We start from the raw sequence: 14,591 nt of genomic DNA on the forward strand, positions 1-14,591 counted from the left end.
ACCAAAACCTTCATACTAAATTACTTTTATTGTAAAGTTTAAGATGTTTCGAAAAATATTAGTGAAAATTTGAACAAAATTGGGCAAGGAATAAGGAAGTAAGAGCTTTTTGAAATGACTAGTCACTAGAGGGCGGTATTCAATTTGATGACATCATCTGTGGACAACTCTCCATGCCTTTTGTACATCAAATTTCATGTTTTTCCTTCTTTCTTGTGATTGAGATAATGTACACCCCCGAAAGCAAGATATAGAATGCAAAATGATATTCTACTTCACATGTTATGAAGTTGGATCAAGAACACAAATAAATATGAAGAAAACAAAAAAATTGTGAAATTTTATGTACAAAAGGCATGGAGAGTTGTTCACAGATGATGTCATCAAATTGAATACCGCCCTCTAGTGACTAGTCGTTTCAAGAAGCTCTTACTTCCTTATTCCTTGCCCGATTTTGTTCAAATTTTCACTGATTTTATTCAAATCTTTTAAACTTTACAATAAAAGTAACTTAGTATGAAGGTTTTGGTTTCCTTTAAAGGCCCAAATAGCATAATAGGGATGGTTGGTAGCTATGCTATGCCATTACAGATAACACAATTGATTTTTCAAAGGAAAATTATTATTATTAACATCTCTCTGTGAATCCCAAATTTTAAAAAAAGAGTGATATTACATCTATGTCTGGCTGTTTAATAACACTCTACTGTTATGTTTATTTTTTATTTTTTTTAATGATTACATTAATCTGATTTTCTGGAGAGATAACATGCATGTCTACATGCTATTCAAGCTTTGACGTACCATTAAACAGCTTTTAAAGATTTCAAGAAAATTGCTGATGGATAGGTGCAAAAACACCATTACGTATCGAAATACTATGTAACATCATAATAGTCCCTATAATAATCTTATCATGATTTCTATACAACACTTTTCACAGACAACCCAAAGAGTCGAGAACTTCAACACTCTCGAAAACATTCTTTGATCACCCATCAAGATGCATTAAATTATGCTGGTCTCTAATAGAATTTAATAATATCTTCTTTGGAAAAACTTGCTTTGGAGGATATTTACATATATTCCAAATTTTTGAGAAAGTTTTCAAATATTACCTGGTACGTTAGGACTGCTATCTGGGACATCCTCCGCCGTCTTGGGACCATCTTTCATGCCAGCATTCTCTTCATCCAAACAGATCTAGATTAAGATTTTGATTAAAGGGAACCAAAACCTTCAAACTAAGTTACTTTTATTGTAAAGTTTAAGATATTTGAATAACATCAGTGAAAATTTAAACCAAGTCGGGCAAGGAATAAGGAAGTTAAAGCTTTTTGAAATAACTAGTCACTATAGGGCAATATTCAATTTGATGCATCATTTGTGGACAAATCTCCATGCCTTTTGTACATAAAATTTCACAATTCTTTCATTTTCTTCGTATTTATTTGTGTTCTTGATCCGACTTCAAAGCATGTGAAGTAGAATATCATTTTGCATTCTATACCTTGCTTTCAGGGGAGTAGATTATCTCAATCACAAGAAAGAAGGAAAAACATGAAATTTGATGTACAAAAGGCATGGAGACATGTCCACATGTCTGAAGCAGCGAACCTGTGTCCCACCAGAAAATACTTCAGCTTGCCTTCATATCAAAAGGATGAGGGAAATTTGATATGATGAAAATGAAGTCCACTCTTGGTGACTGACCACACCCCTTATTGGGTAAACACTGATTGATGGAAATACCAATTATAAAAAAGATAATTTTTAATAAGCCATTTATGTTCCTTTTCATGATCCTCCAAATTCTGATTTCTCATTACATATATTTTTTATTTGTATTGAAGATTGTAAAACTTTTTTTTTATTATGATGTGGAAACAAATAATTGAAATGAAATGAGATAAATTACCTTCTCCCTTTCTGTATCCTCCATGTCTGCTTCTTGTTGATCCTTCATTTCTTGACTATCCATCTCCTTCTCTGCCTCCTCCTCTTCTTCTACCCCTTCTTCTTCTCCTGTAGGCTTCATGTCAAACTGCTTCTTGTCAGTGGTGATCCTCAGTTTAACACTTTTTTGGAAGGAGAGAAAAAAATGATATAGAATTTGAAGATAGGATAGACGAATACACATACAATTCACAACTAAATTATCTATACCTCTTGTAAATTTGATTATTTTTTCTTGTGTGTGTCACTCAAGAACTCAAGGTGGACTGGTTGAATTAGGGCCTTTGTTGAATACTTTAAAATGTAAGCTTTAATACGTCTCATTATCAAGAAACGTTAATAGTTACAAATTAATTTTTCACATACTTCAAAAATTTCAAAAATTGTTAAGGGTATGAATTATTTAGCTTTTAACTGTGCATGTATAAACAAAGGAAACATTGATTTTAAGGTGTGTCATTATTAAATTTTCAATCAATTAGGTACATACATATGATAGTACTTTTTAAGATAAGCCTAAAATTGTCTGAACCATCTTTTTTTAATGTACATATTAAACAGTATTTCTTAAATGTGTTAATAAATGTGTATGTACTATATGTCATCTATCATAGCATTATAAATTTTTTCTTTGTTTAAATTTCCTATTCGTCCTAAAAGGAAGAAATTCTACTTACGTGTGGAAGGGCTGAAAGTGAGGAGAAAAAAGAAAAACAAAGACAACAAATTAATACATTATCAGGCAAAAAACAAACAAACAAACAAAAGACAAGTTCCTACAATTCTAATATACTTTATTGAAATGTAGTAAGATGTAAACTTAAAAGAGTTGCTATCTTAGTGAGCTGCTATCTTTAATAGTAAGATGTTAACTTAATGAAAGAGGGGCTATCTTTAATTAGTAAGATGTGAACTTAAAGGTATTACAAAGCTTTGGTATGGGGTCATGAATTTGGTTCAAATTAACAAATTGGAAGCATATGCGTTCCTACAATATTCATTGATTGTTGTCGCGGTTGAAATCGAGTCCAAGGCTACGAAATTATAAATAATAAACTCTTTATGTCGTATAGCTCCCTCTCAAGGTCAAGATATTAATTTAGCTATGAAACAATGTTTTGAGATTTTCATGGTCGCAGCTACCATTCCGCTATATGAAAATTATCAAAATTTACCGGGAGCACCGGTAAATATTTATATTCAATTTTTCTCGAAAACAGAAGTGTTTAAGGGGCTAATTTTTTTAGTGCTTATAATTCATCCAAATATATAAAAATTGTAAAGATTCACTATCCACCCAATTTTCAAAATTTCCCAAAACTTTGTATTACCTTTAAAAGAGTGGATATCTTAGTAAGACGTTAACTGAAAAAAGTTGATATCTAATCTAAATAAGATGTAAACGTGAAAGAGTTGCTATGTAAGTAATATAAACTTTAAAGAGTTGATGTCTAAATAAGATGTAAACCTAAACAAGTTGCTATCTTAGTAAGATGTTAACTTAAAGGGAACCAAAACCTTCATACTAAGTTACTTTTATTGTAAAGTTTAAGATATTTGAATAAAATCAGTGAAAATTTGAACAAAATCGGGCAAGGAATAAGGAAGTTAGAGCTTTTTGAAATGACTAGTCACTAGAGAGCGATATTTAACTCTCCATGCCTTTTGTACATCAAATTTCACAATTCTTTTGTTTTCCTCGTATTTATTTGTGTTCTTGATCCGACTTCATAACATGTGAAGTAGAATATCATTTTGCATTCTATACCTTGCTTTCAGGGGAGTAGATTATCTCAATCACAAGAAAGAAGGAAAAACATGAAATTTGATGTACAAAAGGCATGGAGAGTTGTCCACAGATGATGTCATCAAATTAAATATTGCCCTCTAGTGACTACTCATTTCAGAAAACTCTAACTTCCTTATTCCTTGCCCGATTTTGTTCAAATATTTTAAACTTTACAATTAAAGTAACTTAGTATGAAGATTTTGGTTCCCTTTAAAAGAGTTGATATCTAATCTAAATAAGATGTAAACTTAAAAGAAATGCTATCTCAGTTAGATGTGAACGTATCATTTTATTTCATGACACCACAACTGACATATTCATCTACAGTATTTGTAATATGTTCACAGGACTGTATTTTCATGGTGAATTAGGCGAATGAGTGGTTTCAGTATACACGAGGAGCAATTACAACATTCAAAGCAAAGACGTGAATATATTTGAATTGATTACCACGCCCACATACACCTTGTAATTCTGGTGATGGATTTGCATTCCCAAGAGGAAATGGTTTAAAGAAGTACCTTTAACTCATAGCCTGCCATAAGGCTGCATGCACGCTTTCGTTATCGTGCTTTGTACATGCGAGAGAGCCACCGCTTGAGTGCCATGTGCGTGCAAGGGCGCATTCGTAATAGCAGTTATTGTTCATGCACATTGGACTGTGCTGTGTATTTTGCACTCTCTATTCATAGAACCATCGCGTTAATCAGATTATCTCCAAAACAACCTGGCATGGGGGAATTTGGGGCTTGGCACAATGGGGATTAGCCCTGTGGCATGATAAGAGTTAAAGCCCTACTGCACTACTTATAGCTACTTGCGCCCTCTATATAGCAAATAATGCCTAATCGATGACCGTTGGTCCCACATGATCCCTTTTTGTTACGTTAAATGAGAGCCTATTTGATGAGATAACCACCTGCCAGTGACCATGCAGGGAGGTTTTATCCCTCCTGGCCAATCTAGTGCAGAGGGGCTTTTATGGACGATCTTTGGTTTGACAGCCTCTTAAATATGTAAATCCTAATAAATAGAAGTGTCTACTAAAGGGCAAGCCAGCCTCATATCATTAACAATTGATAACCATGCATGCCATCCAAGACCAGCATTTTGAAAGGGATGATGCAAATATCTACCGGTAGTCAGTTCAAATCCAAATATGCCAATATTGGATTAATATTTAAAATCAGGAATTTATTGTTTTTAAAGGTTTAAAAGTCTCCCCCCCCCCCAAAAAAAAAAAAGAAGCATACTTACAGTTGTGACTTCTCCTACTCTGAGGTTGATAGGTTCATCATCGTAATTGAAGGCGTCGCTGTCTGATGCCTGGAAACCTGGAGGTTCATAGTCCGTTGGTGTCACTGTGGGGATGATATTTAAAACATTCTTCTGTAAATCATAACATTAGTTTGTCATAATACAGTCAAACCTGCTTTAGTGACCACCTGTCTACAAAGACCAAGTTTTTTGTTTCCCTTGAAAATAGTTTCACATTGGAACATGTACTAATGGAACCCGTTTACAAAGACCACTGTTTGTGTTTCCCTTGGGCGGTCGCTAGACAGATTTGACTCTAGCAGCTAACCAGTTACAATAAACTGACCAAAGTACTTACAGTAGTATCGATGGATTCAGAAACATTTCTAAACTTTACAGTGCACCATCTCCGCTCCACTGAGAGCATTCCAGGTAGATGTTTTGTTGTTGTTGTTTTTTTTACACAAAGACATAAACATCCAACAAGCTACCCATTTACATCTGGGCTTGGTGTAAATGGTTCACTATTGCGATGAATTAAATCTTGTCTTTCAGGGAAATGTGCTATACCAAACACTTTGAGGATTGGATTGGATTGAACTTGATTGAACTTGATTGAACTGGTTTGAACTGGATTGAACTAAATTATAATACATACCATCATCATAGTAGAGTGATTGTGATCAAGTAAATCTTACCATTCTGGGAAATGTGCTCTACCAAAAACTTTCGAGGATTGGATTGAACTGGAATATACTGGTTTGAACTGGATGGAACTGGATTATAAAACATACCATCATCATAGTAGAGTAGTTTCATGGTCATCATGACGTCATCTGGGAGGAGCTTAAGAGACTGGGTCAGAACTAGGATGGTCCTGAGGAGCTGGAGGGTTGCTCTCTTCGTCTGGGCCTCTGTATGCGCTCCTGTAATCTTCTCTTCGTTCCTATATATATATTCGAATTAAAATGGATAATCAATATCAAGTAAAAATTAATATTCAGTTATATCAAGTAACGGAATAGGGAAATACTACCTTTTACAACAGCCTCAGACACCCCCCTCCCCCTCCCCTACCCCCTGGAAATCAACCCCCTAGGAAAACTTCCCCATTATAAACTAGCCATTAGGTTGAAAAAATTCAGGGGGGGGGGGGGGGGGGGGGGGGGAAGTCCTCAAGTTAGTTTTCAAAGGGTGAACAAATCAATAACACAGCTGAGGCTGCTCTGGACGCAATATTGGCACCTTTGCTTTTTTACTGATCGGCATGTTACACAACCTAAAGACATGTAAACTGGTAAAACATCATCAAATATTGCAGCAGCAGGACTAAGTAAGTAGTTTATCATGACATTTTATCAAACGTTCTTATTCAAAGCTTGACTGACCTGTAGATATCGACATCTGGTCCATTCTTGGAATAGGTGAACTTGAAAGTGTACGTCTCCATGGCAGTCTGGAAGAGAAAAAAAAATATTACAAAAAAAATAATTTGATAATTTATTAATTCTTAATTATTTAAATGCTGTGAGCGTCGAAATCGGCACCCTAGCATAGCCGGGCAATGTTGGAGCACCTTGAGAACCTTGCAAGGTCGATACGTGCGCTATATAAGAATCCAATATTATTATTATTATTATTGTCCAAAATGTAGATATACATGTATGCTTTGCACCTGCAATAAAAGACAAAACAAGAAATCAAGACAGAAATTTAGACACACATGTACAACATAAAAACAACCGAGGAAATGTCATCTGTTTACAGAACTAAAGCCATGTAACACCACATGGTCTACTCATAATTGATATTCATTTTCTCAAACTTCTTTCCTCATTAAAACATCATTTAGCTACTACTTTAATCTTCACTTTTTTTCATTTTTTTCTTGTTCCATTTGTAATCGTTATCATCATGATCATTTATTGTAGTTATATTTATTTTCTCTAAGTACTGCTCTTACGTACATTTTTATCAAATATATATGTGGTATATTATTCATCTTTGAAATGAGGAGATACATGTACACCATCAAAAACTGAACTCTATCATTTCCATAGACTTATAATACAGGAAATCCCATTCCAGTGATTAAAGGGTTTAGTTTCAGAGAACAAGAACAAAAGTATCACAGCTGAAAGCTTTAAATACATCAGTAAATCTAATATCAGGAATGTAATGCAATGACAGCCTTATAGAAGACCCCTATGTAAAATGAACATTGGTTTCTCATTCATGATTTTGCCGATGAAATATAAATGTTCTCCATAACGTAAAGAGGCCTAATTGCCAGCACACACACTGTACATGCAAACATTCATATGATTATTAAAAGCATGTTATTTCATAACATCCCATTGTATGCATTTTGATTAAACGGCCCGGATGGCTTCAGTTTATACTCACATTAGGGTCGCTTGGGTCTGTATACATCTGTTGTTGAAAAATTAGAAGATGAAACAGATGATTTGAATGAAGTACAAAGTCATGCACAACACGCATGTATTGACAGTACACACGTGTGTAACAGCTAGCAATTCATGGCATGTTTTCAGACCAAGATACTTCAGCAATAAAGTAAAAAAGACATTATGACATAGAAATACAAAGAAAAGGAAAAAAATAATGAGAATAGCCCAGGGCTGGTATTCAATTCAATACTTAGCATAAGTAAGAAATTTACTAAGTAAATGGCTATTTATTAGTAATTTATTTATGTTGTATTCAAATCTAGACTTATATTTACGTAAGACAAAATCTAAGTAAAATACTTACTGACAAGCATTGTGACATCACACGGTCAATCAAAAGTAATGCGCAATTAATGCATTGCAATAAATGCGCTGATATAATTGCGAGCAGGTTATAATTCTGCGTAAGAAAACCATATGCCTCCAAATAATTGGCTTAAGTCTGGTAGGGAGCTGTCTTAAATTTAGCATAAAAATACTTAGCCAAAAGTTTGAATTGAATACCAAATTGGGTAAGTATTTTATCTAAGCCAAATACTAAGTAAAAAGCTTAAATTTTGTACTTAAGTATTGAATTGAATAGGGGCCCTGATCAATGGTCGTTGCAGGTCAAGTAAAAAGACGCAAATCCTTAAACATAGCTTTTAAAAATCATTATGATATTGTATAAGTGGTAGCCATCATGTAATGTGAAAAGTGTTATCAAGTATTGATAATTATTAAAAACAATATCGTGTGATGCTATGTTTAACCACGTTTTGGGCTTGGAATTTCAATGAACATGCACCACTAGCACTATGAGCAACGATAACAAGAATTTAATACATTATAATTCCCCCATCAGTCATGCGCACTATATAACTGCTATTTGGATAGTCACAGAAAATGTCAATGTTCATCCTTTTCTGATATTTCTTGAGCTATAATGATAATCCTAAATTTGATGATTATAGTAAAGTAATTCCACAAAAATTTCTTTTTTCTAGGACTGACATTACTAACTTACCCCAATGATCAAGGCACGGAGCTGGATTAAAGAGTGAAAGAATGAGTAATTGAGAGAAAGTGGGAGACAAACAGGGGGAGAGAGAGAAGAGCAGAAGAATTACAGAAAAACACATAGAAATCATCATTGTCATTGACCATGAAACATATATTTTCACTGTACTGTTTTGACGGTAGTTCATTTGCTCCAGCTTAAAATATTGCCACTAGATAAGGGCATTATTGAGTAATAACATGATTGTGTTATCCATCTGTTTCTACTTTTGGTTTGTATCATATTGTTTTTAATTATTAAAGTACATATCTTTTTACAGGTACTTGCATATCTTTTACCGGTACTTACATATCTTTTACCAGTAGTTGCATATCTTTTACCGGTACTTACATATCTTTTACCAGTAGTTGCATATCTTTTACCGGTACTTACATATCTTTTACCAGTAGTTGCATATCTTTTACCGGTACTTACATATCTTTTACCAGTAGTTGCATATCTTTTACAGGTGTACTTACATATCTTTTGTCAAGTGCATCAAAGGCCCCTTTCATCCATTTGATGACTTGGCAAGCTCCTGGACATGCGCTGTCATCTTTCAAAATCTTCAGGTTAAGATCTGTTGCATAAACAATATTATATACCTCACTTTAAAAATCTAGGGCATTTTTCAAAAGACTATTGACCAGTTTTGGCATTTTACGTACTGCCTGCAATCTCAATGGGAAGGATTTTAGCACACAAACTTGAGTGGTACACGATCAGATACCCTATTAAGACTAGGTCTTGATAGGGTAAACAAACTTGATTACCATGATTGGTAAGTCGCACATGTATTCTATGACCCTTTTCGGTATATAAAAGTTATAAAAACAATTATATACCTCACTTAAGTAATCCAGCAATCTGATTGGTCGAAATTGCATTCATAAACTTTAACTGTTCCCGAAAATTCCCGGTAACCATGGTTAAAAAACAGTTCAAAATCCCAATAACCATGGTTATTGGGAAAATAGGTCAGTCTCCATGGTTACCCCATAGGTTTACATGTTAAAAAATGGTCTGAGCGATCGAGGATACCGTACGTGTGCGAAGAATTGGTCGGTAATTTCAATACAATTGAATCTCGATCGATCTTACCGACAATTTTATCTTGCATTGTTGACATGAAGACGAAAATAAACTTCCAAAAACAAAAAAACAACATCTGCCGATAGATCTTGATCTAAGTTCGTACCAATATGCATTGCAAAAGTAAAAGAAGGGCCCGTTTAATGGAGCAGCGGTGAAGCATCGACCACGCGAAGCCGTTTTCAATTCATTTTAATGTATATATTAAAGAAAACTACTGTACATGGTGACAGAGCGCACTGGCCGAGTGGTTTGAGGCGCTGACTTTAGTTACATCACCTTTTGTACGCAAGAGATCGAATCCCATCTTCGACAAAAGTTTGTTTTTTTTTTTTTTTTTTTGGCATATAAAAGTATTAATGACTGCTTTAATATTCGAGAAATAGTTGTTTTTATACGCTCTCGGGAAGGTTACAATTGGGCTATTCCCCTCGGCACGCCTCGGGTAATAGCACAATTCTAACCTTCCCTTGAGCGTATAAAAACAACTATTTCTCTCAAAGCAGTCGTTAATACTATACTATGTCTCTCATTAGGCCTGAGTCATCACGGGTTTTGCCGAACCCGGGTTTGATTTGAAAATTTCGGGCGGGGACCGGGTACCCGAAATTTTCACCACTGCGCTGACACTAAAAATCGTGTGCATGCAGCGGCGGGAGTTAGACTAAGTTGCTGTTCTAATAATGCGACGGAAAAGATAGTTACTGCTTTCAAAACAATAAAATAATCAATGGAATTAAATTAAGATGCTTTAAAAAATAAATGGATATCGTTTCAGTTGACGGTAGGTGTTTTTATCGCTCTAAAATTGAGGCTGCAAGAAAGGAATCACGCTTCGTGGTACCGATCGGGTGCGTTCAGAAACGGAAGTGGAAATAGATCTATGACCCACTGAAGACAGAGCAAGAAAATGCCACACACAAGACTAAAATGTTGATCAGACTATTGCAATTAAATCGTAATACTAAAGGCATTAATTTAATTGTCAAAATATATCCACAACATAATGGTTTACCCTTGATAGTTTGATGAAGGAAAATAAATTAAAGCTCTTGGAATAACATCGAAGTGCCTTTCGTTCGTTCTAAAAATGCGTGTATAACGGCAAGCAGAAGTTACGAGTCAAGCTTGATATGCAGACGTAGTTGTCATGCAGTAGACTGTAGAGGGCAGTATGCAGAAGAGAGAGGAAAAAGCGCAGGCCTGAGATCACGTGATATTCACGTGACTATTACGTGATTTTTTTTCCCTCTCTAACTGCGAGCTGCCGCATTCTGCGCTGCATGCATGACAACTACGTACGTCTCATTTCAAAATGATGGCTAGCTGAACTCGATATCGAGTACGTAGCTCATGAAATATCATTATTTCTGTAAGATATTATGAATATCTATAGTATTATTTGTCAAAGCAGATAATTATTTTACGGTAATTTTGTTGAATTGGAGTCCCTTAAAGTCTTACGTGATGTTTTTTAATTGGTTTAATGCTTATTGTTCCGATCAGGTCGGATGACAGTGTAGGGATTTAAACGTGCATCAAGCTTGACTCGTAACTTCTGCTTGCCGTTATACATGTACACGCATTTTTTAGAACGAACGAAAGGCACTTCGATGTTATTTCAAGAGCTCTAATTTATTTTCCTTCATCAAACTATCAAGGATAAACCATTATGTTGGGGATATATTTTGAAAATTAAATTAATGCCTTTAGTATTACGATTTAATTGCAATAGTCTGATCAATATTTTAGTCTTGTGTGTGGCATTTTCTTGCCTCTGTCTTCAGTGGGTCATAGATCTATTTCCACTTCCGTTTCTGAACGCACTCGATCGGTACCACGAAGCGTGATTCCTTTCTTGCAGCCTCAATTTTAGAGCGATAAAAACACCTACCGTCAACTGAAACAATATCCATTTATTTCTAAAGCATTTTTATTTGATTATATTGAAATATAAGTTTGTGAATTCCATATTTTTAGTGCTATATAATATTTCAAAATATCAGTGTGAAATTTAATTTTGAAAAACCCGAAACCCGAAAACCAAAAACCGGGTTTCAGCTCGACGGTCGGGGCCCGGGCGGGGACCCGTTTCGACTCAGGCCTACTGCTTATTACTATATAATTGCTTGTTTCTTTAGTAAATCACACATGAATTTACTTGAGTCACTACCAGATCCATTGAGAAATCATATTTATCCCAAAACAAAGTCAACAGACCAGTAGAACGAGGCTTGTATAAAACAAATCTATTCGTCATCTTCAATTTAAGACAATGAAAGTTTATTAATATTATGTACAGAGAAAATTGGAGAGGAGCTGGCATGATCAATTTATGTTTCACTACTTTCACTAATGTGTTTCTCTCGTTTTTTGGCTGTTATTAAAACCAATTTAATATCAAGGTGGATTTCCTCTTTAAGACATATGATATATATACATGTACACTTATCCCTCTTTACCTTCAAGAGATCTGTCGCCGAATGCATGTTCAGGGAAGATGGTCCGTAAGTAGGTCACAGTTGACACTGCCACAGCCAGGAGCTTCTTCACAAAGACGGCCGACTGCTGCTGGGTCACTTGGTCTGGAGGGAAGATGGCTGACCACTGTGGACGAAAAAAAGGAAAAGAAAACAAGATAGCTCTCTATGCAGGGGGTGTTTCACAAAGATCCTAAGTCTAACTTAACTCTAAGCTGGACTTAAAAGTTATGGAGAGCCATTTGTAGCCTTAAAATAAAACATATTCAAAAGCAAAAATTCAAAGTATTTTAGACTTTTCATAAATTCCACATCAAGAACATGAAATCTCCTTGATGATAGAAAATAATAATGATTTGAATTAACTTTATATGCCTTTTGAAACAACTTTTACAAAATATTTTTAAAGATGCTAACAGCTTTCCATAACTGTTAAGTCCAACTTAGAGATAAGTTCAACTTAGATTCTTTGTGAAACACCCCCTGGTCTTGTTATATCAACTATCATTATCCATTACCCCCCCCCCCCCCCTTGTTAAATTAAAGGTAAAGGCCAGGCCTACTAATTGATATATTTGGTAAAATACAATATCTATCCGGACTGGATAGATCTAGGGTAGTCCAATAACATCTTTCTGTGTACAGTGCTTGTAACTTTACCAAGACTAAGCCAAATTTCTTATCATTTTGATGATTCCAGAACCTTGCAGTCCACACGTTTTCTATTCATTAGCACTTACATGTATGTAATGTAGACTGAGTAGGCTATGAAGGATGTTATTGGACAGATTCATCAATGTTTCAAGTTGAAGAATACAAAAGAAATAGACAACTTACCTGGCCAGTTTTTGTCTTCGGTCGCATGGAAGTAGCTGTTGCCATGATTCTGCACGAATGAAGAAAAAAACTGAGAGTAAACACAAGAGTAGTTACACATCTTACTTAGATCAGTCCATCAGCTTAAGCAATAGTTATAATAATGCAAATAAACAATACATGAAATAATATCCGAAAAATTTCAATCAAGGTGCGACAATGAATATAAGTTACATAAAAAACAGCTCAATTGATAAACATATACGTTTTCAGCTGTGTTTTGAATTGAGCTATGGAATCTAACTCTCTCAGATAAGAAGGAAGTGAGTTCCAGAGAACAGTTGCAGCTGGGTTGAAGGATCTGTTTCTGTACAGATAACTGTTTGATCATTAAGTTGATGCTTGTCATTTTTGCCATTGAGACTAAATCAATAAAAGGCATAAAGCTAAAGGTGACGTACAGTCACAGACCCTATAGATCTAGAGTGGTGAAGTGTGACGTCATCAAAAATCTATTTTTAGAATTTCTCAATTTTGTCTTCATTTTCCAAAAGAACATCAAAAATAATGTCCAAATGTCGAAAACCAATTTAATATGTTAAGTATTGGCCGAGATATGACCATCTGAATAAATATATGTCCTATAGGAACTCAGTGTTATATGCTCTGGCTCCTAATGGTTATAAGGTACCCTAAGGGCTATACTATAGCCTAGGACTAGGTTATACAAGTACAATATAACATTCAGGGGGAAAGGAGGAAGGGGGAGGGATGTACTTAATGTACTCATTTACTATCTATAAGTATCATCCAGCGAGAAGGGAGAGCCATCTTATTCTCTAAAACTGTCTGAGGAGAAAGTAAATAGTAATACGTGGATCACCCAACCCAACATTTGAGGATTTTATAATGCAGTAGTTTATTAAAATTACCAGTAGAGTCTAGATTATGCTAGTAGAATAGCAAATATGAAGAATTGGAAAGGGCACAAAAGGGCACTTTGTGATCCCTGGGGCTAGCGAAAAAATAAGCGCAGATATATTCCTTAAGACTGGGACTACTCATCGATCGGGCTGAATATCTCAAAAGTGGCAAGATAGACAGGACACAATGAGTGATTTCAAGTACGGTGTTCGGTGTTGGTGTTGGTGTTGAGAGCTTGGAAAGGCTGCTGAACCGAGCTCCAACACCGACGGTCAGTTTAGAAGGATGATACCGATCACGCGTGCGCGTTATCGATAGCTCAACACCAGCCTCAGCGCCGAGTGACGTCCTAGTACTCTACAGGCGAAAAGTGTTGCGATAAAAGCATAATCCATTCAGAAATTCCAATAAATAACACCATGTCGAATATCAAATGTAAAGTCATATTAAAAAATCAATAGATAAAATATAATTTCTCTTGAAATACACTATGTCACTATAATTATGCCGACTGAAATTTCGTTCAGTGGGAGGGGGGGGGTAATGTCATTTTTTCACTCTTTAGCACCCCCCCCCCCCCAAAAAAAAAAAAAAAAAAAAAAAAAAAAAAAAAAGTTTTTTCTTTTTTCATTTGACAAAATGTGAGAGCGGGGGGGGGGTATCTATATTACATAAATTCAAGGGGGGTTAACGCCCCTCCCCTCCCTCCCCCCGTCTGCGTACGCACCTGTCAGCCGGAAACAATTATTTCTGGATTTAACAAAACA

General features: G+C 35.3%; 1 protein-coding gene across 1 annotated transcript in view; it reads right to left on the minus strand.

Moving 5' to 3' along the window:
• LOC100892924 (HORMA domain-containing protein 1) overlaps window positions 1-14,591 on the minus strand; it is a 42,911-nt gene that overhangs the window by 11,183 nt on the left and 17,137 nt on the right. Inside the window, exons 2-12 of the mRNA XM_030982627.1 lie at window positions 12,922-12,970; window positions 12,067-12,211; window positions 8,992-9,092; window positions 8,480-8,500; window positions 7,409-7,435; window positions 6,391-6,458; window positions 5,797-5,948; window positions 5,003-5,106; window positions 2,634-2,644; window positions 1,919-2,078; window positions 1,119-1,203 (exon numbers count right to left, since the gene is read on the minus strand). Of these exons, the coding sequence (XP_030838487.1) occupies window positions 1,119-1,203; window positions 1,919-2,078; window positions 2,634-2,644; window positions 5,003-5,106; window positions 5,797-5,948; window positions 6,391-6,458; window positions 7,409-7,435; window positions 8,480-8,500; window positions 8,992-9,092; window positions 12,067-12,211; window positions 12,922-12,966 (919 nt within the window). The 5' untranslated portion in view covers window positions 12,967-12,970. The remainder of the gene's footprint in view (window positions 1-1,118; window positions 1,204-1,918; window positions 2,079-2,633; window positions 2,645-5,002; window positions 5,107-5,796; window positions 5,949-6,390; window positions 6,459-7,408; window positions 7,436-8,479; window positions 8,501-8,991; window positions 9,093-12,066; window positions 12,212-12,921; window positions 12,971-14,591) is intronic.

The sequence above is a fragment of the Strongylocentrotus purpuratus genome, unplaced genomic scaffold (genome assembly GCF_000002235.5).
Source record: "Strongylocentrotus purpuratus isolate Spur 01 unplaced genomic scaffold, Spur_5.0 spur5_contig_826, whole genome shotgun sequence".
In the NCBI taxonomy this organism is placed as follows: domain Eukaryota; kingdom Metazoa; phylum Echinodermata; class Echinoidea; order Camarodonta; family Strongylocentrotidae; genus Strongylocentrotus; species Strongylocentrotus purpuratus.